The sequence below is a fragment of the Girardinichthys multiradiatus genome, chromosome 14, assembly GCF_021462225.1.
Source record: "Girardinichthys multiradiatus isolate DD_20200921_A chromosome 14, DD_fGirMul_XY1, whole genome shotgun sequence".
Taxonomy (NCBI): domain Eukaryota; kingdom Metazoa; phylum Chordata; class Actinopteri; order Cyprinodontiformes; family Goodeidae; genus Girardinichthys; species Girardinichthys multiradiatus.
The window spans coordinates 13,581,424-13,607,165 of record NC_061807.1 but is presented as its reverse complement, the minus strand read 5'-3'; the positions used below and the strand labels follow the sequence as shown (position 1 = coordinate 13,607,165).

General features: G+C 38.1%; 1 protein-coding gene across 1 annotated transcript; it reads left to right on the top strand.

Annotated features, from left to right (window-relative positions):
* Positions 1 to 6,813: 6,813 nt before the first annotated feature.
* Positions 6,814 to 23,519, top strand: LOC124880203 (GRB2-associated-binding protein 1-like). Its single transcript, XM_047385159.1, has 13 exons — positions 6,814 to 7,368; positions 13,484 to 13,612; positions 14,487 to 14,652; positions 15,814 to 16,003; positions 16,658 to 17,283; positions 18,733 to 18,815; positions 18,903 to 19,012; positions 19,879 to 20,165; positions 20,804 to 20,875; positions 21,807 to 21,903; positions 22,230 to 22,359; positions 22,531 to 22,665; positions 22,924 to 23,519. The coding sequence occupies exons 1-13, from the start codon at positions 7,294 to 7,296 to the stop codon at positions 23,107 to 23,109; spliced, it is 2,286 nt and encodes a 761-aa protein (XP_047241115.1). The 5' UTR covers positions 6,814 to 7,293; the 3' UTR covers positions 23,110 to 23,519.
* Positions 23,520 to 25,742: the final 2,223 nt, after the last annotated feature.

The window sequence follows — 25,742 nt, the reverse complement described above, 5'->3', positions numbered from 1 at the left end:
GGAATTTAGGAGCAAATGAAAATTTGTTGAATACCTTTAAATGTGTTTTATATTTTAGATTCCTTAAAGTACCTGCCTTTTGCTGTGATGACTGAAATATTAACCTTTGACCGTCTCTCAATGAACCTCTGCGAAGTTCTTTCAAGACTTTGGAAAAACATTTCAGGTGACCACCTCATGAAGCTCATGGAGAGCAAAGCAGTAATCAAAGCAAAGGATGGCTATTTTGAAGAATCTGTGTGTTAAATCATAGTTCTGATGTCTTTGGTACTCGTACTCGTACTCGTCGTCTTCCACTTTATCCGGGACCGGGTCGCAGGGGCAGCAGACTCAGCAGAAGCCCAGACGTCCCTATCCCCAGACACCTCCTCCAGCTCCTCCGGGGGGAGCCCAAGGCGTTCCCAGGCCAGCCGAGAGACAGTCTCTCCAGCGTGTCCTGGGCCGTCCCCTGGGCCTCCTCCCGGTGGGACGTGCCTGGAACACCTCCCAAGGAAGGCGTCCAGGAGGCATCCGGTATAGATGCCTGAGCCACCTCAACTGGCTCCTCTCGATGTGGAGGAGCAGCGGCTCTACTCCGAGCCCCTCCCGGATGGCCGAGCTCCTCACCCTATCTCTAAGGGAGTGCCCGGCCACCCTACGGAGGAAGCTCATTTCAGCCGCTTGTATCCGGGATCTCGTTCTTTCGGTCATGACCCAAAGTTCATGGCCATATTTATTCAGTGTGTCGTCTAAAATAGGTAAATAATAATGAGGTGAAAAACATGTGTCTGAAAGGGTTTTCACATATTAGGGCTAGATGATAATTAGTGAAACATGTTATTTTTGGTTTATTTAAATATTTTCTTTAAATGTCACCTCTTTGTGTTGCCTCCACTTCGTTGAGCCAGGCTTTAACATTCCACAAAGGACACATAAAGCAGTTCATAATCCTTCTCTAAGTCACAAAAACACATGCCAAGAAGATGCCAAGCTTTTAAAACATAATGAGCTAACTGAAACACATTATACCTTAACAAATACTGTAGTTTATCTTCATCACACTTCTAAAACAAATCTGGACAAACATCAACTTTATCAAACAGTTCATTCCTTAAAATCATATACAGCGGATAATAAAATAGAAAGTGCATTTGATTTTCCATTGCATTTAAGTCACACTGAGAACATTTTCGGTCCTCGCCTGGGATTGAGTGAAATCATCCAATTTCTAATGCTAGAGTTAAAGTTCCCAATCTGAGGTGGACACATACTGACCTCTGGGCTTTGGTTAAATTATATGTCAAAGAGGACTCTGGACCATAAACAATTTTAATTAAAATATAACTTTGCAGTTTTGGTTTATGCAAAATGTCACTATCCCATTATTAAATATAAATATATCATTGCATTGATCCATAACTGTCTTTGGAACAACAAAATGAAATAAAAATGCCTACACTTTGTTTTTTTTTTTCAGTTCTTAAGATTACTAACATACAAAATACTAGTATGACAGGAGACCCACCTTGTCACTAATGGATGATTTCCAAATGTTGTCTTGCTTGGAATCGGAGCCAGGGCTGGTTGTCAATTGATGTAAAGCAAATGTCCAAATGTAAAGCATCACTACCTCATTGTGAATGTTTAGTGTCACAAGCTTTTTTGCATATAGCAAATTTGAACTTTGACATTTATTTTCATATGGTTCATTTCTGTAGGCAAATACTTGAGTTTGTCCTGTAATTTCCTGGCAGTCCACAGTGCAAGCTTTAGAGAGAACATACTGTTGAATTAAATAATAAATCAACAGAATACAAGTTTACACAAGCATTTTTTTCTTTATTTTTATCCCATTACTTCAACTACATCAATATTTCAACCTGAAAAGACTCACAAATGAGAGAAACACGGAGATGGCAATTAGAGAAGTTTATTAGTTGGTGTTTGTTTTATTTTGGCACTGAGACCGGAGAAAACATGGCTGCTGATAATGAAATGAGCTTGAATGAACATCTTAGGGTTAGAATTAGATCCCCCCTGGGATCCTGATACTGGTGGCGGAGTGGAGGCCTGAGGAGATAAAGGAGCAGGAAGGAGCTTGAAGCCTCATGGTGGAGATGGGGTGGAGGAGGGTCGAAGCTAAGCTGAAGAGCAGGAGATTCTGCATATAAAGGTCTGTAAAAGCGAAGACTTGAGGGATGATTGGCTGAAGCGGGATGCAGTCCAGGAACTGACTGGTTGGAGCGGAGAACGTAGTGGAGTAGTTAGACAGCGCCGGAAGTAGAGTTGTCTTCCAAGTTGAATTTTCGTCTAAACTCCATGATGATTTAGTATTAAAGAATCAGAATCAGCTTTATTGCCAAGGTTGTACAGACAACAAGGAATTTGACTCAGGTACTCTTTGCTCTCAGTATTCTGTCTTTGTTGTGTACAGAGAACCCACGTTCCTAATTTCCTCACTACAACTAGTTCTACTGAACTGGTGTACCTTCACCTTTTCAGACTCAGGTTTTAATGAACACCTAAGCCAGGGGTGTTAAACTCTGGTCCTCAAGGACCGTTGCAACATTTAGACTTGTTCCTGGTCCAACACACCTAAATTAAAGGACTGAATTACCTCCTCAGTATGCAGTCCAGTTCTAAATAGTTCTGCTAATGACCTTATTATGTGATTCAGGTGTGTTGACAGAGAGGCACATGTAAAAGTAGCCGGACGTCGGCATTCTACTAAAGTTTAACACCTGTGCCCTAAACAATCAGGTATATTGACTGCCAAAGTTTCCCCTTTTTCTGTCCGTCTCCTCTTTATTCTTCTTGTCTAAATGTTTCTCCCTCGTCATCAGACTAGGGAGCAGCTTTCACATGAGCTGCTCCACATTTTGTTCTTCACTGCCTTCTCCTGGTGTGTTGGGAGTGCAGCCACTGTGTCATCCGTTCATGAGGAAATGAAAGTGTCTGCCCAGACATCCCTTGCTTTCACATTATCTGTCGGTATGACTGGATTATTTTGGATTGATTTCATTATATATTTTTGGGTATGATTTGAATATTTTTTGTTTTGTAAAGTATGGGTCATTTTTTGCATGGATCAGGTGTGAGGATTGTTAGAAGTTAAACTTTAAAGTTTTTACACATTTTACAAGTATTTTCTTTTTCACACACCTTTAAATAAAGTTATAGAGCGCATCAGACAAGAAAAAATACTACACTGTCTAAATCCATTTGAAAAAACATTCATGTGCTGATTCAGTTCCTTAGAAAGCAACAAGAGATTTAAAGATTTTGTAAAACGAAAAATTGAAAACCTCTTTATTGTGTGACCTGCTGCATCAAACGTTTAATCAGTATTGCTAAGCATTCAAAGCCTCAGGATTTAACCATTTTTAAGCCCAATTTGGTAGAAAGCTTAAATGGCTCATTAAGCTTCATGTGGGCATCATATAGTGGTAAATAAATAAGGTGAATTAAATAAAATTATCTGCATTATTAATCATTTTGTAGTTTTTGTATTTACCTTCATCTATTTTTTGATTTGATACAATAAGTAACGACCCTTATCTTTGTTATCTCTTTTGTTTGTTTGGACATTTTTCTTCAAACACTTTAACATTCCTCCACAGGTAAAATCAGTCTGCTGAGCAAATTAATCCAGAAAGGGCATGTTATTATAAAACACATCTGATGCTTTATGCATAATCAAACTTGATCCCAATCAACACTAGCACTATGGCCATGATGGTGTAAAATACCCTAAGAATTGATTTCCTGACTCTTTCTTCGGTGCCCCCGTGCTCTCCTGCACATGAATACCACAAAAGTAATAATAATTTTGCAGAACACCCACCTTGCCTTTTGTAATAATTACATCAATTGTTACACAGTAAAAAAACACAACCAACTGAAAAACTTTTCTGCCTTTTAGACTTGTACTATCACTTAGTTTTAAAAATGACGTACGAAGATTTGAAAACATTTTTACAGAACTTTATTTAGGTTTGCTACAATTATTTTGTAATGGGTTATGATTTCACCCCTGAGTGCTATTTCATTTGAAGCGGTACACTCTTAACTGAACATATTTCATACTTTAGAGGAAAACAAAAGATAAACTCAAACAAAACTCAAAAACTTTATCTACATTTCTGGGAGAGTCCTCCCATCCTGTGTTCAAGCAGTTTATATATTCTGTCACTGGGAGGTGCTATAGACTATCTTTTGTACATATTAAAGGTCTGCATTCTACTACGGTCATGTCAGTGCTTCACGTTGTTGAAAATAGCTAATAAGAAGAAGCAAAAAACAAAGTCTGCTTTTAAACCTGCTCATCCTGAAGGTCCCTGTGCAGCAAGTTAGTCGTATCAGGCTCTACATTTGAGAAACATGACTGTTAGATTATTTGGTCTCTCTGAATTGCTCTTAGGTGTGAATGAGTGTGTCCGTGGTTGTTTGTCCTGTATGTCTCTGGGTTGCCCTGCAATGGATTGGCAACCTGTCCAGGATGTACCCCGCCTCTCGCCCGTAGACTGATGGAGGTAGGCACCACCTGCCCCGCGACCCTGTATGGAAGAAGCTGGTATAGAAAATTGATTGATAGATGGTTGGACGTATATTTAAGAGTTGAGGCTTATCTAATAGAGAAAAAAAATGCTCAAAAGAATAAGAAATTGGATGCTTAAAAATAAAAAAATAATTATTATTTAAGTACAGGTATGTTTGATTCATTCAACAATTTTATTGAACTTAAGCAGAGAGTAACAGCAATATTTACTAATGTACAATATTCACAAACTAAAAGAAGTGGACGGAAGTATAAACTCATATCAACCCACCCCTTCGCCTGCAAAATTATTCCCATCACTTACCATTCAATAAGAAACCATCCAAAACAACAGAAAGAAAATAAATAAAGTGCATTCCATGAAGCCCCATGGCTATCATCTTACAGACAATATTCCAGTGTACAGCAAAATAAAAGGTAATAATGATTGTGATAATATTATTTATTCCGATGTGATATTTATCTATAATCATATTTTTTATATCAGGTTCTAAACTGTTTCATGTTTGGACATTGAGACTGACCTAAAGCTTCACAGACTGACATACAGAATATTTTTGCTGTTGTTCTATTCATCTGTGTTTGATAACGGCATTTACATACCAACTCATAAACTCCTTCCCTTCTTTTGAATATTTTTTTATATTTTCCTGTAGTAGTTTATTTATAGCTTTATACATTATTAGAGCTGTTTGTAGTTTAAATGTCAGTACAATTTAATAATTTTGATTGTATAAATAGTGGGTCAGAATGATCCAGGTACCAAGCCTTGTTGATTACTCTTGAAGCTCTTTATGAAGTATGATAATTGGACTGTTGTGTTTTTGTTTGTGGTTTTTTCCCACACCTCTGCGCAGAAATCTGGTAAAACTAAGGAACCATACAGTTTCCAGTTCAGTTTCTCATCGATAATTCATGCACTGATTTCAACATTCACTTCATTTATCTGTATTTTCAGTTCCTTGTCTCGTTTACAGTTCTCATTTTTTTGTTTTGCTCACATTTAAAGGCAGTTTGTTACAATCAAACCATATTTTTACCCATTTTATTTCTTCAGTGACATCGTTTTACAAACAACAGCTCCAGAGAATCTTCAACACAGAAAATATTTGTATCATCAGCAAATAATACAATTTTAAGGTATAAATAAACATAGTATACATTATTAAGTATTACGAAACTTTTAAAGAAGAAATGGAGTTTTGACAAAAGTTCAATCTGGAAGACTGACCTCCACCACCAGCTCTGTCCTATGACTCCATCATGCGTCTCCGCTCCTACCAATCAGCATCAAGTCTGCATTCCTTCTCAGCCAATCACCTTTCAAGGCTTTGCTTTTAAGGACCTCCAACCATGGATCCTCCTCCTCTCCCGCCGAGATTCGACCCTCCTCCACCCCATCGCCACCATCTGGCTTCCTAGCTCCTTCCAACTCCCTTATTTCCTCAGGCCTCCACTCCATCACCAGTATCGCATCCCAGGGGTGGAAGACATCTCTAATCCTAATCCTAAATCATTCATTCAAACTCATGTCATTCATAACATTCATGTCTTCCTCTGGGGTCCGACAGCAAAGAAATAAATATCTGCTATTTAACTTCTCTAATCGGCATCTTTGTGTACTTATTGTGAGTCTTTACAGGATTGAAAACACTATTGAATTGAAAAGCTGAAGAAATACCAAGGGAAATTAAAACAATTTGGAACTAAGTCTGCACAAATAATTGCTTTTGTGAAAATTTTATTGATAAAGTGCTATTGCTTTTTAAAATGTTTTGTTTCAAAACATGAATTTATTATTGCTTGCATGTTCATTTTGTCTTCTAAAAAAATGCACTAAAATATATATTTTTTTTACTTTAGTGTACTTTGTTTAAATAATCACTTTTATTTCACTAACACACATTTTATTTGTTCAATTCCTAATTAAAATATAATTTATTTTCTCTTGACAGAGCTAAATAAATGAAAATGTCCTAGAATTCTGTTAGTTTTATTGTCTTATTTCCCTGGGCCACTTTTGCTCGCATTTTACAGATTTAAGGGCTATAATTGTATAGCTATTTACATTGGAGGGGTTCTCATGCTGAAAATGTCTGTTTTAGCATGAGAACAGTCCTTCGTCCCACATGCATGCAGATAGGGGGAGTTTCCTGTTTAGCAGAGCAGAGGCAGAATGGGAGGAGTGAGGAAGAAGAGGAGGAGTGGAAAAATAAAGGAGGAGAGAAGGAATGTCAGAGCAGAGGCTTTGTGTTTGGTTATCAACACCAGAGAGTGGAGAGAGGGAGTGACTCTGCTGGGAAGTCGAAACCCACTCAGGAGGAGCTGTGACTCGCTTACTCTGCCATGGACAGACAGGCTCAGAGCAGCTCTGCCATGTGGGGATGAGCTGGGATGTAATGAATGCAGCTGGATCTTGCTGGAGAAAGAAAAACAAGACCTGGAAATTGATTTAAATTCCTGACATTCCAGAAACCTCTTGTGATCTAGAGCTGAACTGTTCTCACATTGGATTGCAGAGAAATCCACCATCTGAAGCCTTGATGGAGTGAATGGAAGTCTAACTGATTCTCTCACGGCTCTTTGAATCGATCTCGAACTGACTTCATTGACTCCTGTTTAGCTGAGTCTCTAACCACCAGGAACCCTAATTAATAGATTTTATGTTCATTTACCTTGACACCTGATCCACTGTGTGGGGACCCAGTTGAATGAGTGTTTGACTGTCAGGAAAAGTTCTTTGGACACACATCAGGATGAGTAGAGCAGGGGACGTAGTGTGTGAAGGTTGGCTACGAAAATCACCTCCAGAGAAAAAGCTACGACGATATGTGAGTGACTTTTCCTTTAAAAATATACACATTTTAAATCAGGTATCTAATCTGGCCAAAGATTATTGCTCATGGATGCTCTCCTGAGTATTTTCTTAATTAAATTCTGAAGCTATCTCTGTGTGTCATCAGTGTTGACACAAGGAGTCATTTCCTAAAGTCCTAGTTGTAAAGCTATTAAACATTACGCACATTTATCAGCTGCAGGACAGCAAGCAGCAATGCTTTACTTAAACTTTACTTTAGTCTGTGGATCTTCAATAAAGCCATGTTAAATGCTGATCAAAGCAAGTAAGGAAAACTTTTTACACACATTTCGTTTTTCCTAATATTTTCTTATTCACAGGTAAAAAATCACTGGTTGAAAAAGCTCTTAAGCAAATACAGAATGGCTTCATAACTTGAGTGAATACAAAAAAACGCAGATCAGCTCAGTTTTTTCTTCTCTAGAACATGAAGGAGACACATAAGCTGTTTAAAAAAGAATCTAAATTACCGCAGGCTGCTTTTGTCGGGCAGCAGCTGGACCCACTTTCCACTAAAGCAGCAGCAGCAGAGGCTTCACACACACCACATTTCTGACATGCCTTGCCAGTGAGTTGAGCTAATCTCATTTCTCCTTTCCATGTTTTCTCATAATCTTTGTATTTTCAGAGAAACAAGCAGTTTTCTCCATTCCCCTCAAATTCTTTCTCTTTCATTCATTCATTGGACTTTCTCTTCACCTTCTATTGTCATATGCTTTCCTTTCTCAGACAGTGTGTGTAGAAAGTCAGGGAGGAATAATGACATTTTGAAATATATGCACTGGATGATATAAGAGCAGAACCATTTTGTAAAATATCAAAATACAAGTTTTTAAGTTGAGAAGTTGAGCTCACTGCTTAATATACTAAGCCATAAATCAACTGGCATTATTAAAATAAACATTCAATGCAGAATTTATTTTTTTTAAATGAACAAATTCTGAGGAGAATTTTTATTCTATCTCACCTTTTAAATCAAATATATTCATGGCAGATTGGGTTCGTTAGGGGAAAACAAAGAAAAGAAGGTAGAAGGGACTTCGGTCATTTACATGGTGGTATATACAGACTAGTGTGCGCATAAACAAACACTGTCCAGCTGAGTTCCCATTGTCAAAACATGATCAAATATACACACTATAATGGCAGCAGCAGCATTCATGTGTTCATGTTAAGAATAAGTTAAAGTTCCCGCCGCGTTCCTCGTCTGACTCCCTGCTCTGTTGAAACCTCTGTGTGTGCTTGTGTGTTATGTAATAACTAATCGCTCTCAGCTGGGCCTCCCAGGAAAAAGAGGGCCTCTCTTAAAGATTTAACAGATTTAGAAACACACAGCCCCCAACAGAAACACTAAGAAGGACAAGGGAAATTTTGTAACCCTGACTACATTTGCAAATGTGTCGCCGGCACGCCCACGAGGGCCATAAAAACAATGAAAATCTGCCAATGCCGTGCATTGCATACGCTGTACAAGGTTCTTTTTAAACCTCATACAGTGTGGTCAGATATAACTTTTTATATAAACAACTGTGGCCCAAACAGCTCTCAACATTAGAGCCACTTAGATCCATTTAAAGCAACTTGAGATGGGTCTGATAAGATCCAAAACCAACGTGACGTCAATCTTGATTTGGATATTCAGAATGGGTCGCCCATCCTTCCACTGATCTAGACAGCGTGGTCCTGTGTATGTATGTATTAGGCTGTAATAAATACATTGCAGCATTGCACCAGTGAGCAGTTTGTAATTTCTGAAACTTTATTGAACAATAAATACATACAGTGCCTTGCAAAAGTATTCGGCCCCCTTGAACTTCTCAACCTTTTGCCACATTTCAGGCTTCAAACATAAAGATATAAAATTCAAATTTATTGTGAAGAATCAGCAACAAGTGGGACACAATCGTGAAGAAGAATGAAATTTATTGGATGTGTCAAACTTTTTTAACAAATAAAAAACTGAAAAGTGGGGCGTGCAATATTATTCGGCCCCCTTGCGTTAATACTTTGTAGCGCCACCCTTTGCTGCAATTACAGCTGCAAGTCTCTTGGGGTTTGTCTCTATCAGTTTTGCATCAAGAGACTGAAATTCTTGTCCATTCTTCCTTGAAAAACAGCTGGAGCTCAGTGAGGTTGGATGGAGAGCGTTCGTGAACAGCAGTCTTCAGCTCTTTCCACAGATTCTGGATTGGATTCAGGTCTGGACTTTGACTAGGCCATTCCAACACCTGGATACGTTTATTTGTGAACCATTCCATTGTAGATTTGGCTTCATGTTTTGGATCATTGTCTTGTTGGAAGATAAATCTCCATTCCAGTCTCAAGTCTCTTGTAGACTCCAACAGGTTTTCTTCCAGAATGGTCCTGTATTTGGCCCCATCCATCTTCCCATCAATGTTGACCATCTTCCCTGTCCCTGCTGATGAAAAGCAGGCCCAAACCATGATGCTGCCACCACCATGTTTGACAGTGGGGATGGTGTGTTCAGGGTGATGAGTTGTGTTGCTTTTACGCCAAACATATCGTTTTGCATTGTGGCCAAACAGTTGGATTTTGGTTTCATCTGACCAGAGCACCTTCTTCCACATGTTTGGTGTGTCTCCCAGGTGGCTTGTGGCAAACTTTAAACAAGACTTTTTATGGATATCTTTGAGAAATGGCTTTCTTCTTGCCACTCTTCCATAAAGGCCAGATTTGTGCAGTGTACGACTGATTGTTGTCCTATGGACAGACTCTCCCACCTCAGCTGTAGATCTCTGCAGTTCATCCAGAGTGATCATGGGCCTCTTGGCTGCATCTCTGATCAGTCTTCACCTTGTTCGAGATGAAAGTTTAGAGGGACGGCCGGGTCTTGGTAGATTTGCAGTGGTCTGATACTCCTTCCATTTCAATATGATTGCTTGCACAGTGCTCCTTGGGATGTTAAAAGCTTGGGAAATCTTTTTGTATCCAAATCCGGCTTTAAACTTCTCCACAACAGTATCTCGGACCTGCCTGGTGTGTTCCTTGGTCTTCATGATGCTCTCTGCGCTTTGAACAGAACCCTGAGACTATCACAGAGCAGGTGCATTTATACGGAGACTTGATTACACACAGGTGGATTCTATTTATCATCATCAGTCATTTGGGACAACATTGGATCATTCAGAGATCCTCACTGAACTTCTGGAGTGAGTTTGCTGCACTGAAAGTAAAGGGGCCGAATAATATTGCACGCCCCACTTTTCAGTTTTTTATTTGTTAAAAACGTTTGACACACCCAATAAATTTGATTCCACTTCACGATTGTGTCCCACTTGTTGTTGATTCTTCACAAAAAATTTTAAGCCTGAAATGTGGCAAAAGGTTGAAAAGTTCAAGGGGGACGAATACTTTCGCAAGGCAGTGTAGATGGGAAATGAAGAAAAAAAAAGTCAGCTTCACTTCACATAGAAATATGACAGACGTTAGGGGACGGTTTTTTTAAATTGGGTTTTACTAATTAGTAAAACAGGCCGAACCACAAAGATTTCAGCGTCTTCCTGGAGGACAATAAAAAGGTTTTTTATGGTCACCTGTGTACTGTTTTTGAAACACAGCAATACATTGAAAAAGGGAAACAAGGGGGAACATTTTCACAGATTTCACAAGATGCTGTTAATTTTAGTTTAGAGGCAGGAAGGAGGAAGTAATATTTTAGATCCATTGTGCCCTCTTCCTGAGTTCAAAGGTCAAAGGAGGAAACATTAGGAAACCTGAGACTGTCACAGGAAGGGAGTTTATCATTATTACCTTCAAATCTTCCTTTGTAAATGATATTTCCCTTTAAAAATTTGCTTTAAACAGCTTAAAAGGTAGGATAAAAACACCTTACAGCTTCTTGTTTTACCAATGATTAAATGTAATATTTAGTTGCATGCTATTTAGTTTATTTTCCAAAACCAACAAACCATTGGCCAACTGTTGCAGACTGAGATGTTTGTTTCAACCTTTGGTTCTTATGATAAGAACAATTTATTGAATTAGGTGCTAGAATATAAAAAATAACCAAAAATCAGTGCAGGAAATAAAAGCAGCAATATTAAAAATACGTGGCTTTAGAATTATGGATCAAAATGAGAAAAACAGGACTTCCTGCTTTGTTTCCTAAGGATTATTACTCCTCTCACCTTAAAGACCTTCTCTTCTAATTAGAGGTTGTAAGTTTTAAGGGTATAAGTCATAGTTGAGACAGTGATACCAAAAATATTGTTGCAGTTGCATAATTCATTGGCCCATCCAGTTCATCCTGGAGGTTGCTTGAGGTGAAGACTAATCTGAGTTGATTGGCAAAAAGACCAGGGAGTGAAATGTTTGGTCACATGTTAATGGTTGTGAAACTGCCTGGGGAGAAGAATCACGGCTGCATTATGTTTGGTAGGTGAAACCAAAGGCCACCCCCCAATTGTTTTTTTTTTCTTTCCTGTTTTTAGGGAGGTAGCTTTTGTGGCATAGCTATTAGCCTCCTAAAAAAAGCCTCAAATTAGTGTAATCTCACCCTGAACATTTTTTTATTATTTTATTTGGATACTCAAATGAATGTTACTTTCTAATTTTTACATTCAGATTTTACTACTGCAATTAAAGATTAACTTATTTTAAAAGGTCTGTCCAAGCCTTTACTAGTGTGTCAATTAATGTCTGGCACAGTCAAAGTAACTCAAGCTTAAAAAAAAAAAAAACACTGGATCAAAATAGCTATGGTTCAAAGGTTGCTTTCTTTGAAGGTGCAGAAAAATGTTTTCATACAAGCCAAAGCCACCCTGCTGCTTTCATTCGGCCTGCAGTCTAACGACAAGCTATTATCAAACGGACTGAAGGGAAAAGTGAATAAACAGGCACTTCCACTGCCATCTCTTACCAGCATTTCCTGTTCAGCTACTTCCTCTTCCTGTCTGTGTTTGGAGAGAAAGAATGTGCCTCACAGTGCCTAATTGGCGAACACTTGGACCACATAAACATGGACCAGAATGACTGCTGAGTCTTTAGTCCTTTAGACCCCAGCTGGTTTTGTTGAGAAACGCTGATTGGCGCGGATGAGATTAGTGGAAATTCGTTTCCACACACACAGAATCTTCACCTTAACACAAATAAACAGAAGCACCATTCTGAGGCTTTTTATTTCTCAAGAATACTTAGATGTGGAAAAAGATTCTGCAAACTGCAAATTCACGTTAAAATGTTTCTCCATGCTCTGCTTCACACGTTTAAATACTTATGATGTGTCTTTGGCCCTCTACCTACACGCTAACACTCAACAAACACACACTCACATACTTACAGGTTGTGAGTCATGTCTAAAATATGAGGAGTCATCCTGCGGCTCTCTCGTGGGGAAAGATGGTCCATACCCATTATGCTTGTTGCATGATGACAACATCCAGAGAACAGTGTTAGACACTGAACAGTTCTCTACATCTGTGCCATGTTTAGTTAACATATTTGCTTACTGGGCCATTAAACCTTGGGCATGAGGACAGCACAGAGTTCAGTCAAAATAGTGATGTGGGTGGGAGAGATAGTGAAGAAACAAGCATAATCTCATCGTACAATCAGTAGCTCACTTTCACGTGTATGGAGATCCAAGTCCAAAATAAAAGTCTAGAAACCGGGCAAAACAATCCATAGAGCCATTTCCCCTCAGCCGAGCTAAATAAAACCAGCTCAGAGGTGCTAATGTCACACCACCTCTTGAATAAAGACAACCAGTATCTACTATATATCTACTATAAGAAATCTGTTGTAATTTTTAAGAAAAACATAAAACTTTTGCAAAAAGAGGACAGATGCATGTTCTTCTATAGGATGTTGTGGAAAATGGTGTAACAAAAAACACATAGTTCTAACCTAATGACAAGAAAAATAGATCCAAAATCTATTACTGGTATTTTGAGAGTCATTCTGTTGTGCAACTTCAATGCAATTATTCAACAAAAAACTTAAAACTACTAAACCCCTGGTCTAGAAGCCTCTTTACTCAAGAGCTGAAGTTTTATGCTGATATTTGTGTTTATTTTGTATTATATGAAAAAAACCAATTACTATATCTGTATAATGACTGTTTTTTCCAGGCATGGAAACGACGTTGGTTTGTCCTGCGTAGTGGTCGACTAAGTGGAGAACCAGACATTCTGCAGTACTATAAGAACCAGCATTCCCGACGGCCAATTGGCACCATCAACTTGAATCTGTGTGAACAGGTAAACACACCAAAGCATGATTAAGAACTGCCTGATGTTATCATATTAATATGGATCAAAGTCTTTAAGGGATGTTTCTGACCCCTTGTTGAATCTATGCCACAAAGAATCAAAGCTGCTCTGAAGACAAAAATGAATCCAAGTTGGTACCTAAATAAAGGGGCTGGTTAGTTTATGTATATAGAGTAAAAATAGGAAATGTTATTTCTAAAGAACAACTGGCACAATATCTGAAAGCTGTTTCTTTTAGAAAAAGAAAAACATCCTGCAAAGACCTGACAATTGACCTGACACATCCATCATTCCTCAGTTTAACATTTACAATATGGAAAAATATGAACTAAAAGCTCTGTGGAAATCATTTTTTGGTGCTAAAATAGTCATTTATGTTTATCAAAAGTAAACTATAGCAACAGGTAAAAATGTGTTTTTTTGGCAGGAACTAGCAACCGAGTGCCAAAAGAGCCCATTTTAAATTGGTTGTAACAATAAGTTGTTAGTGTAAATACTACAATGATTCATCCATTTAGTTTAGGATCCTTTTATGAGATATCTTTTACTTCACCCTAAGTAAACAAAATAAACAAAAAGAAGATCTTGGTAAACTAAAAATTCCTTGAGAAAAAAACTAAAAGCAGCCAAAGTACAAGGAAAAACTTTGACAGGCATTCAGAAAGCCTAAAAACTATTGATCTAGACTCATTTACAAGAGTATGTCTGCTTAAAAGAAATATATGCAATAATAGGATGGCTTAGGATTTTTTGCAGTAGCATATTTTGAATGGCCCATCAGGGGAAGAGTTTGATATTCTTTAAATGGTTTACCAGACATTCAGAAATCTGACTCTCCCCATTTTCCCATTTTTTCCTCGAGGTCGATGCTGGCCTTTCCTTCACAAAGAAGGAGCTGGAGAGCAGCTTTGTTTTCGACCTAAGAACTGAGGAGAGGACCTGGTACCTGGTAGCCGAGTCTGAGGAGGACATGAACCGCTGGGTGACATCCATCTGCCTCCTTTGTGGCTTCAACCCTACTGATAATGGTATGACAAAAATAAGCCAAATCCAAAATGTCCCTTTCACTGCATTTTGACTTGCATTTAGTTTGCCTGTGTGGGCTGCGTTTGAGTCAGTGTGAAAACTGGTAGGAGGAGAAAAGAGAGAACATGTAGAGAAAAATATGGACGAAAGGTCCTTTGGGTTGTGTGTCAGTGACTCAGATAAGTGCAAAGTATGATATTTAAAGTAAAATATATCAGTAGTACACCAGCTTTGCATCACACAGTACCTTGAACATGGGGATCTTTATATCTGTATTGAAACAGTGATTCCTTAAATCATATTATGCAAAGTTATTACTTTTAGCAGTCTTTTTAATTAAAATGGATTTGAACAAGTTACAATTTTAACTAGAGATTAGTCGATGTCTTTTTTGAAAACATTGCACTGCCTCATTGAGCCAACACGGGCTGATGAAATAAAATACATACATAGATTTTTATTATATGAGGGTGTAGATTTATTGAATACATTAGATATTAGCTAAATGGTGAGACAGTCCTGAAACAGTTCAAGTTCATAATCAGTGGTTGACGATCCCTGTCTGAAGGTGATCCTACATTCAGTGCATAAAAAACAATGCCTTTAAAAAACACAGTTGATTTATGAACAAATGAATAAAAACACACCAACCAATATTGATACCACCATCTGCATGATTTTCACAAACATCAAGATAGGGCAATAAATTAAACATAACAGAAGAGACTGTAGCATTAAATGAGGTGGGACAGAAATACATTCTCTCTTAAATGCCCTTTTTTTCCTATTTTTATGTGCTTCACCACAACTAGACACTCCACTAATAACAAGCAATTGAACAGGTGTACCAAATAAAGATGTAATTAAATGTCGATTTCACACAACATTATGGTTGGTGAGAATGTGTTGGCTTGTCATATGTGTACTCAACAGAAAAGCAACACAATAATCTGAAAGAAAGACTGAGTTTGTCAGTTTATTCAAATTAAGATAACAGCAAACCATCATCATCATAATCATCTCCTTCCTCAGGGGGGGATTGTTTCTTGTCAAACAGGTTCTTTGGTTTACAAAAGTAGCAACATTTCTCTGGTTGAATATTATATTCTTCAGTGTATATTTTTGGTTCATTCAAACTTAAAGTGGCTTTCTTTTTTTTTTAGTTTCAGAAAGACCATTAGGCTCCAGCTCTATCTCCACCTGTGTGACCACAACTAGAGGCACACCCACTATCTCCATGGTAACAGGGTCCATCCCACCCCCGTATGACCCTGTGGGTGTGCGTCATCCGGAGCAGGAGAGCAGTGCAGAGGATGACTACCTTTGGCTATCAAACTGCCAGAGTCACAGCAGGTAAACAACCAACAGAACTAAATAAAATAAAACTTTTTTCTATTATCTGAAAACCTTTACAATTTGACCCTAATTGACCTTTAATGAGTAAATTAAGCACTAATAATCATATAACTGTGCAAGATAGGAATCTTTACAAAGTTATACATCTCAACATTTGGTAAAATACACTAAAACTTAAGTAATTCTGAACTCATCCAGTACAAATAATAAAACAACGAATAAACAAAAGGATTAGCAAATAAGTCTTTAACAACATTTGCGAATCATGAGTTTTACTGAAGATAAACTGTTTATTTCTGAGACACATCGATGTTTGAACACATACTAAAACATTCATCCTGAATAAAAGCATCAGATACAAAGGAACTAACAGAGTTTCAGGTTTGGACGCGTTGCATCTTAGAGAGAGGGATTAGAAGCTCAACATGGATCACACCCACATCTTTCTGATAGGGTTGACTTCACTCAACATCAGGGTACAGTTAGTCATTAAAACACTCTCGAGATTGTTTGCCTCCTTCGGCGAAAATATCCATTTTTTTGCGGTTGCATTTGTTGCCCTAGAACATTCAATAGAGGGAAAAATGTCAATGTGATTTAAAATGTAAACCAACTGTAAAATAACTCAGATATTTGTATCTTTATTTTAAGGCCTCCTTTGGGTTCATCCACCTCTCTTGAGACAGACTACAATGACAACCTCTACCCTCCTCCCTCGGCCACCTCTTCTTCCTCTTCGTGCTCCTCCTCTCCTTCCCTTCCTCCTAACAACCTCCCACCTTCATCCAGTTCCGGCTGCAGGACGGCTCCTTGGACAGTGGCTGCGATGACGAGCCCCCTCAGCCAGTCCCTGGATGCCAGCATGACTTCTGACTACCAGAAACGAACCGCCAGACCTCACTGCCACCCCTCCCCTCATCCCAGAAAACACTCATTAGATTTCCACCTGCGTCCAGTGGCTGTACCACTGAGTGACGATAACCACCCCATCTCCAACATGCATCCTTTAAGTACCACAAGCGGATACCAAATCCCCCGTCCTGCATCCACTCCACAGCCCTCCCACGCACGCCGCCCTTCTTCTACACCTAGTGTGGACTTGCTAACTCAGGCTGAGCTCCACACCACCATCCCGACTCCTCCTCCCCCTCGGCCACCCAAGCCCTCTGCTGTCACACCACATGGAGACAGCTCCACTGGGCCTGCCACACTACCAAGAGCCAACTCAGAACCGGCGAGGAGAGATGAATCCATTAACCGAGGACAACTGATGAAAGGTGAAGGCGTCATAATTTAAATATGCACAGACAAGTAATACAACTTTCTAGAAGGTTACCTTTCTTGCTTGTTTTTTGTTGTTTGCTAACAGTCAGACTTACAACCAAATGCAGTGGTGTGAAGCACACAATCAACTGCAGGAATCTGGGTTTGGCAGTTGCCAGGAGAACAACCCTTACCTTTGTAAATTGTATCAAGTTTAAATATTGGTGCAGAGGCAATTATGGTTTGGGGCTAACTTTCAGGAGTTGGTCTCAACTAATTTCCTCAAGTGAAAGAAACTCTTATTGCTGCAGCATACCAATATATTTTGGACAATTCCATGCTCACAGCTTTGTGGGAACAATTTGGGGACGGCCATTTTCTATTCCAACATGACTGCCCACAAGGGCACAAAGCCTTGGAAGAACTTGACTGGCCTGCACAGAGTACTGACCTCAACCTGATGGAGCATCTCTGGCTTCAGACAACATCAGTGTCTAACCTCACAATTGCAAGAATACAAAACTTCCTAGAAACACTCCTAACCTCGCTACCAGCCTTCCCAGAAAACTGGAACCTGTTGTAGCTGCGAAGAGTTTGTCATTGCCATGGTAAAGTTAAAATGCCTAAAAACTGTTAAAGTTATATTTAATTCTAAACCTACAATGTTCCATTTTGCTTTGTTTTGTTTTCTGAATTCAATTTGTGAAAATTAAGTCTCGTGTAGATTACATAAGTTGTCGAAAGATTTGTTGTTGGAAGCAGCTCTCCCTTGTGCACAATATAGAATAAAATAAGTTAAAATATAAATGCATGTTTTATATAATCTAAACAGACTAATCCACAACATGGTGTTTTAGGAGAAGCTGTACTGATCAGCATTTAAACTGAGTTGGTGAAAGTAAATTGTGCTAGAATCACTGCCAAGAGTGACCTCTGTACCTCATAAGAGTTTAGAAGACTACTTTTAAGAAGCTTTATTTTTCTCAAGTGGCAGGGCTCATGGATTTTATGCTTAGTGAAACAACCCCTGCTTGTGTTCATTGTAATTTCATCAGAACTGCAGTTATTAAGAAGATGAGAGCTTCCCTGAAACAAAGATGTTTTTGTGTAGAAATGCTTTCAGTGTTAATTGTTTTTGCAATAACTGTTGTTTCTCTATGAAGAGTCAGCTTAGAAACTGAAATAAGGAGGATGTTCACAACTGAAACCTAGAGACAAGCATGAACTTGAAATCAAACACAGCTTGGTTTTTCCAGCCTCTCTGCCCCATCTACATTCACATCTCGTCAGGCTTGGTTTCCTCTTTAAAAATGTGTGCAAAGCTCCAAACAATACACCCATGAAAAGACTCTGTTTTTAGCCTTTTATTCTAAATTGTTTCACTTAATATGGGATATTTTTACATTGATATAAGGAAAATGATGTAAGATGCAAGTTTCAGATAGTTAATGTCTGTGTTTCAGGTAGCGAGTCGATATTCCTTCGTCGGTCTCAGTCTGACAGGGCCAGCGTGTTTGAGTTCAGCGAGAGCTTCAATACCTACTTTGTGAGTTAGCACCTTCAAATGATCTAATTGTTTACTTCATTGCTCATCTTTAAGTCATTTTCCCTCCTGGTCTTGCTTTTTACCCAGTTTAATAAAGGCATGGTGCCTCTGGGCAGCGTTTGTTCTGAAGATGACGACGTGGGTGAAAACTATGTTCCTATGAGCGCTGCCACCAATGAGCCACCGGTTGCATCAAGGTGAGTCAGTATTAAAACACTTCGTCATGTTGCTTTGATGAACTGCTGAGGTTTGGAAAGCATTTTAAAACTTTTTTCTATTAGAATTTCTTGTTTCAATTGATGCTTATTGTGGAAAGTAGCTGTCTGTTGAGCATTTAATGGTTTAACTAAAGCAGACAGATGTCAGATGAATTATATAGAGTCCTGGAATTGTGTATGCAGTGATGTTTGATTTAAAATCGTAACTAAATTAATAAATCCACAAGGTACTCATTGAGAATAAAATAAATACATAACATTTGTTGAACAAAGAAAGATACATTTTCAATCCTTTTGGAAAGTGCAGCTTTCACCATAGCTCCCATTTCAAGTCTTCCTCTTTTCACTAATCTGAGTTAACTGTTATTTCCTCCAGGTAAGATACTAACCCCAATCTGGTAAACATGTGTCCGAATAAATTAATCTTCCATTGCTGCAAGATAATCTCACAATCTAACACTGGTGTTTTAGATTTACTGGAGCCTCTAACAATTCCTGTGAGATAAATGTAACTCAATCATTTGTTTTAAATTGATGCCATTCAAACCATTGTCTGTAGTTAGCACAGCACATATGTTTCGGTTGTCAATAAGCAAGAAATACCAATAAAGTTATAAGTGTAATTGTTTGTTACGATGCTATTTCCATGTACCACCGTTGTTGTAGAATGGGTATCACAAAATATTTTGCTACCTATAACTATGAATCTTTAAACTCTTTAGTAGGGGTTGGTGTAACACTAAAAATGAGGTTCAGCTATAGACCCTACCCTGGTTGGAAAACTTTTTGCAGAAAATGTATAATTCTCTCATTTTAATCTCCAAATTATTCTTCTCTTCGTCTAGGGTACACCCAGGAGGTCCATCAGATGCCATTGCTGAGCGCCAAGATGGCAACTACGTTCCAATGACCCCATTGACTTCCACCCTTCCTGCTTATCCCATTCCTACCACAGGTGACCTAGCATTGCTAGGGAGGCAAGTGCCTCCACCTGCCCATATGGGTTTTCGTAATTCCACAATGACTCCAGTCATTCCCTCTACACCACCACTGCGGAGGAATACAATAAACACCAGTGTAGGCGAAGTTGTGCCTCCTCCAATCCACCGCAACCTGAAACCACAACGGAAAGGTCAGGGGATCCTTGTTACACGGGGAGATCTCGATGGTCAGATGAAGCTTCATGATGCACTGAAGCATTTGAACCAAGGCAAAGGCAGATTTATGATACAGAAAGTGACAGGTGCTCTCCATAAAACAAAGAACATCTTTGGCCAAAGACCAAATTTTAACATTATGACTATGGTTAAATGGGTTACTTTGACATTTTTCTTATAATGTGACATAAAGTCATTGAACTTTACATTCATTGCCAAAACAAAAATAAGAAAGCAGGTTGGTGAATTGGTCCTGCTGCCTCAGTATGCAGAAGACATCCTTGGTTGAAATGCAGCAAAGCGTCTCTGGAATGCATAGTTCAGTATTATCTTATTTCGGCATTTGTAAATATCTTGTTGCACATAAACACACAAAACCTAACTAGATAGACTAAAGGCATATTTCAGTTCAATATTATTTACAAACAGTATAGTTGTTTATAATGCTTTTAAGCTTTGTTATTTTCTTTCTGTCTTTCCTCGATGTCATTTGCCTTGTATGAAAGGCACTATGTAAATAACTTCCCTTGTCTTTCTTCTTGCATTAAACAGCTGATTTGTTAAAAAGGAAATCCTAATGCTATTTTCTAATTAAAATTGTGTATTCTTGCAGACGTTTGTGCCAGTCAAGCTGTGGAGAAAAACAGCAATCAGAGCCCTGCAGAGGCTACACATAAAATAAAAGGTACAAACTTTTATTCTGCAAAACTATCTGGCTATAGACAGACGGACAGATATTAACATTATTTCATCTTAATTATTGTTGGTGTAACCTTTGCTCAGTTTAGAATCCATTCTTTTCAAGAGACAGAAAATTACTGGTTACTATTCAACCATATACACAGTAAGCCATTCTGAAACACTATGAATCAGTTCATAGTTTTTTCCTTCCCATGTGACTCGGTCATTTCGTGCTTCTCCTGTTCCCATTTGCCTCTTTTGATATTAATTATTTACCTCTGGCTAGTTTACCTGACAAAGCAGCAGAAAACGTTCTGACTCCAGCACACATGCAAACATAAAGGTCCAGCTTATGGAAACATTAAAATCAAACATTAAAACCACACAAACATTAATGTTTTTGTTGTTTCTGCAAGCACTAAAAATGTTGCATTTTCTTTGGAGCTTTAGAGCTTATGGCCCTTAAATGAGATTCCAGAGAAAGGACCAGAGGGATTAGAGTTTCCTAACATTTAGCTGCCACTGCCAGTTTGTTGGCAGAAGGAATGAAACTGGCTTACAGGAAAGATCATTTTAGCTGTTTGGAAATATTTCTGGTTGCAAAGAAAAAAAAACAAAAAAAATCCGATTGCCATGGTTTGGAAATGAATTTGCATGAGCATGTTTTTATTCTGTCTCCAGACCTGATTGTTTGTTACAGTCTGGACCTTTCCTGTTTTGTTGCTGAACTCGACCAGACTGTGATGTTACTGAGGATAGTAGAAGTTTGAAACGTGTGGGTGGGTGGGGGGTTCTGTAGGCTGACTCATCATTGTCCTGAATCAGACACTTTGTCACAAAATGACCTACATGAACCAATTAACCACACTTATTTACCTTACAATGTTTTTACAGTTTTATAATTTTTTTAAAAATTTTTTTCACTTATATTCCAGTAAAACCAGCTCCTCTGGAAATCACTCCAGTTTCTCACGACTGGCAGGAGGTCCCGCCTCCTGTTCGCTCACCTGTCACCCGAACATTCACTCGAGGGTAACTTGATGTCAGAAAGACAATGTTTTGCTAAAGCATGAAAAAATATATATATTCAACAGTAATTGTGATTTTTCTTAGAAACATATTGAGAGGCCTTAGCTGTGTTGCTCTCTGCTCCCATCTTGTGGTCATACCAAAGTATTACAATATGTTATAACTGAAAATACCTGTAGCAATGAAGTGGATGTGAAGTAGCCAGATATAGATAACTTTTTGGTTAAAAATAAAAGCAATTAAGTCTTTAGAAATAAGTTAATTAAAAGTAAAACTTTGGACAGAGACAAATTACTTTAGAAGTAATTCTTTTTTTGTTTTGATCTCAGTCCATCCACTTGTGGGTCACTTAGGCCGAGCTCTGCTCAAAGCTTGTCCGCTTCCTCGGATTCTGATGACCCTGACGAAAGCTACGTAACCATGATGACCTCCAACCTCAGTCATAGCACTGGGGAGCAGGTAAAACACCTTCTATATTCTTTCATCCTCATCTGTTTTCTACTTTTATCTCACATGGTACCATCTATATGACCTCTTTCCAGTTCATTTTATCCTTTTCACATCTTTGATCCTAATTTGCTTATTTTTATGTCTACTGTTTTATTAAAATCTGAATGTGCTTGTTTGCAGTCTCTAAGGATGATGCTCCACCGGGTCTCCGAGGGTGGAGTCAGTAGTCCATTACTACAAAGAGCCAAAGCTGAAAAACAGGTGGAGTATCTGGACCTGGACCTCCATACGGGACGTTTGACGTCATCAAGACATGTAAAAAAAGTTCTATTATTTCACAATAATAAGAAAAGTGATCTGGAAATTTGTGCGCAATTCATGAATTGGAAAAAAAAAAAACTGGTCATCTCAAATCAGATTTTTCTTACATGGTGGAAGTTGTCCACTAGAGGGCATCAAATCACCAACTGTCTAAATGTATCTAAAATTTGCCTGAAGCTTCTTGCACGATACAAATGAAAACAATATAAAAAGATGAAAGTTCTCTGTGTCTGTGTGTCTGTGCATGTTAAGAAACGTTCCACAGCAGAAGGTGGAACCAGCAGCAACGAGCAAAGTGGAGCAGGTGATGAACGAGCACGAGGAGATCGCAGACGTGTGGACTATGTGGTGGTGGATCCCAAAAGGACCAAGGCCCTGAAGAACACCCGGGAAGCGTGGCACGATGGGAGGATGTCCACAGAAAAGGAGAAAAGCTAGATACGCTGAAGAAAAAACCCTGAAGCATGCCCGCTGTTAGGATAAACCACCATAATACAAACAGACCCAATTTTTTTGTTAGAAGCAATAAATCACTCTATCTTCGCTTCTTGTTTTTTTTTTTTCCCTAAAAGTTCAACCAGAATGTAAATCACAATCAGATGTACTTTTTTATGTCCTCCTTGTGATAAAAGTAATTTATTTTTACTATAAAGGGATAATTACACTCAACAGCCATTTGTTAGATGTTAGTGTTTGAGTAAACCTGTAACAGTGAAACATAATTTAACCAGTTTAGTGGTTAAATTCACAAATGTAATGCTTGTAGTGTTGGCAATACATCTGTAGGAACTTGACAAATAAAAGTGTTTTACTGTGAAGTAGAAGCAATAAAGCCTTTTAAAAATAAATATTGCCGTAAAACAGTTGTGATACTTGAACTAACTTGAGGAATGATCGTTTAAATGTATTGGTAATTTGTAAACCCCGAAATATTCTTGTAAACATTATTCAGGCTGTTTAACACTAAAAAACAGTGTGAATAAAACATCGCTTTATGTGATCCTCTGAACTGAGACTTCATGATACATCAGAGGATTTCCACTTTTACATTTCAGCTACCGTGTGGTCATGTTTGTGCCCGCATGAATGAAAGACAAACTGAGGGAAAAACTCGCTGTTGTTGTCTGTTAATAATTGAAACAACAGGTTTTTTTTATTCATTTATTCATCTTTTCTACCACTTATTCTATAGTTGGTCACAGGGGAGCTGGTGCTTATCTCCAGCAGGGTACACCCTGAACAGGTCACCATCGCAGAGACATCTAAAAATATATTTCAGGAAATATATTTTAAAATAATCTTAACTTGTAGCTTATATTTTCATACAAAATATTTTACAAAACATTCCTAATCACCATCAGCAGAAACAATCAAACGCTACAAAATGTTATAACCCTCGTTTACTTTCCTGCATCCAAAATACTCATCAGTTAAAGATCTGTTACTCACAAAGAAAGAGTGTAGAAAAGTGAAAACAAACATGGTGTGAAATATAAATTATGATGATTATAAGGTGAATGATTTGATAATGTTAGACATGGACATAATATGTGACTACTGAATATTGTGATTAAGAATAAGAAGTAAAACATTTAACCACTTTGTTTTCTCCTAATTTTCTTCCTAGTTTAGTCTTTTTTAAAAAGATATAAAAAATCTTTTGTCGTCTATAAGATGATGTTGCAACTGACTGCCGTTATTGCAACTACAGAAAATCTCTTGTTCTTACTTTTTCTATTTGATTTTAGCTAAAGTTGACCTGCTGGCTCTTCTGATGCCTGAAACAGGCTCATCCACTTCTTAAAACAACGTAGAGTGTCCAATGAACCCAACATGCATGTTTTTGGAGAAAAATACTCAAGTAAAACATGCAAACCCCACACTTGTGCCTTGATTAAACCATCCTAAAACTGGTAATCTAGAAAGAAAAAGTGAACATTTTCACAAGCAATGCATGCATTTGAAGAAAACAAGGCAAACAGACAGTGATGGAGTTTCTTAAATTCTGCTATATTTGGGGGTAAAATCTTAACAATTTAAAGAAAACTGTTTGTGAAGGGTGGTGGTTTCATCTACCAATAACATCAGACTTTCTAAACAATATAAATTTACCCACAACTCACAAATCCATCTATTTTCTTTCATTACAGTCAGGTCAGAATTATGATAACCATGTGCTTCTCAAAGATAGAATCCACTGCTTTGTCAATAATGTAAATACTGTGGACATGCAAGCAGAAATAACAAAATATGATGGAATAATCATGGGGGTGTTAGACGTATCAGGAGTTAGTCAGCAGTGATTGCTTATAGTAATGAAATATAATATTTGGCCTGTCACAATGTGTGAAAACTGTTTTACTCTGTGTGAGATTTTATCTGCTGTGTTTTTACCCAGCACGTCAAACAGGATGGACTAGGGAGCCTCCTACTGTGAGGTCATGATATCATTAGTGAAGAGTTGCTAAACATACATGTGTGACAGGCATGTTTTAGATTAGATATCACGTCTGTTGTCAAGGCTACCCAAACAAAACACTGGCCCAAACAAGTCAGCACCCTCTACTGGAGATTAGAAAGAAGTTTGTTTGGATGAGGATGAGCAAGCACTCATATTCCCACAACAATTCACGTGCATAATAAAAAATATTCTAATCTTGCAAGAGTTTTCACAAGATTTTGTCAATAATTCTCCAGCACTTACAGTTGAAACAATATCTGAGTTATTTAATTGAGTGATTGATTGACTGAATGATTCATTAATTGATTGGTAATTATTGAATTAATCTCTCTTATTGCCTCAAGTTAAATTGACCAAAATGTGCTTTTATGAACCTTAAAGATCTGATAAGTGATGACTTTCTTATTCTTGTTCAATGCAGTTTATATATATGGCGCCAATTCACAACATATGTTGTCTCAAGGCAATTGAGATATTTTTCAAGTCAAGTACAAACATTCTAATAAATCCAATCAAACAGTGCAGTCGGATTCAGTTTATTATTCAAATTAGTTAAAAGGACTTTCTATCTAAAGAAACCCAGCACTGATCCAGGAGTACTTTCTATGGG

Bases quoted from the DNA above. Each gene is read 5' to 3' on its own strand.
- LOC124880203 (XM_047385159.1), top strand. From the start codon at position 7,294: ATGAGTAGAGCAGGGGACGTAGTGTGTGAAGGTTGGCTACGAAAATCA. The intron at 17,284-18,732 runs GTGAAGGCGTCA...TCTGTGTTTCAG, and splicing joins CCGAGGACAACTGATGAAAG to GTAGCGAGTCGATATTCCTT. The intron at 19,013-19,878 runs GTGAGTCAGTAT...CTCTTCGTCTAG, and splicing joins GAGCCACCGGTTGCATCAAG to GGTACACCCAGGAGGTCCAT.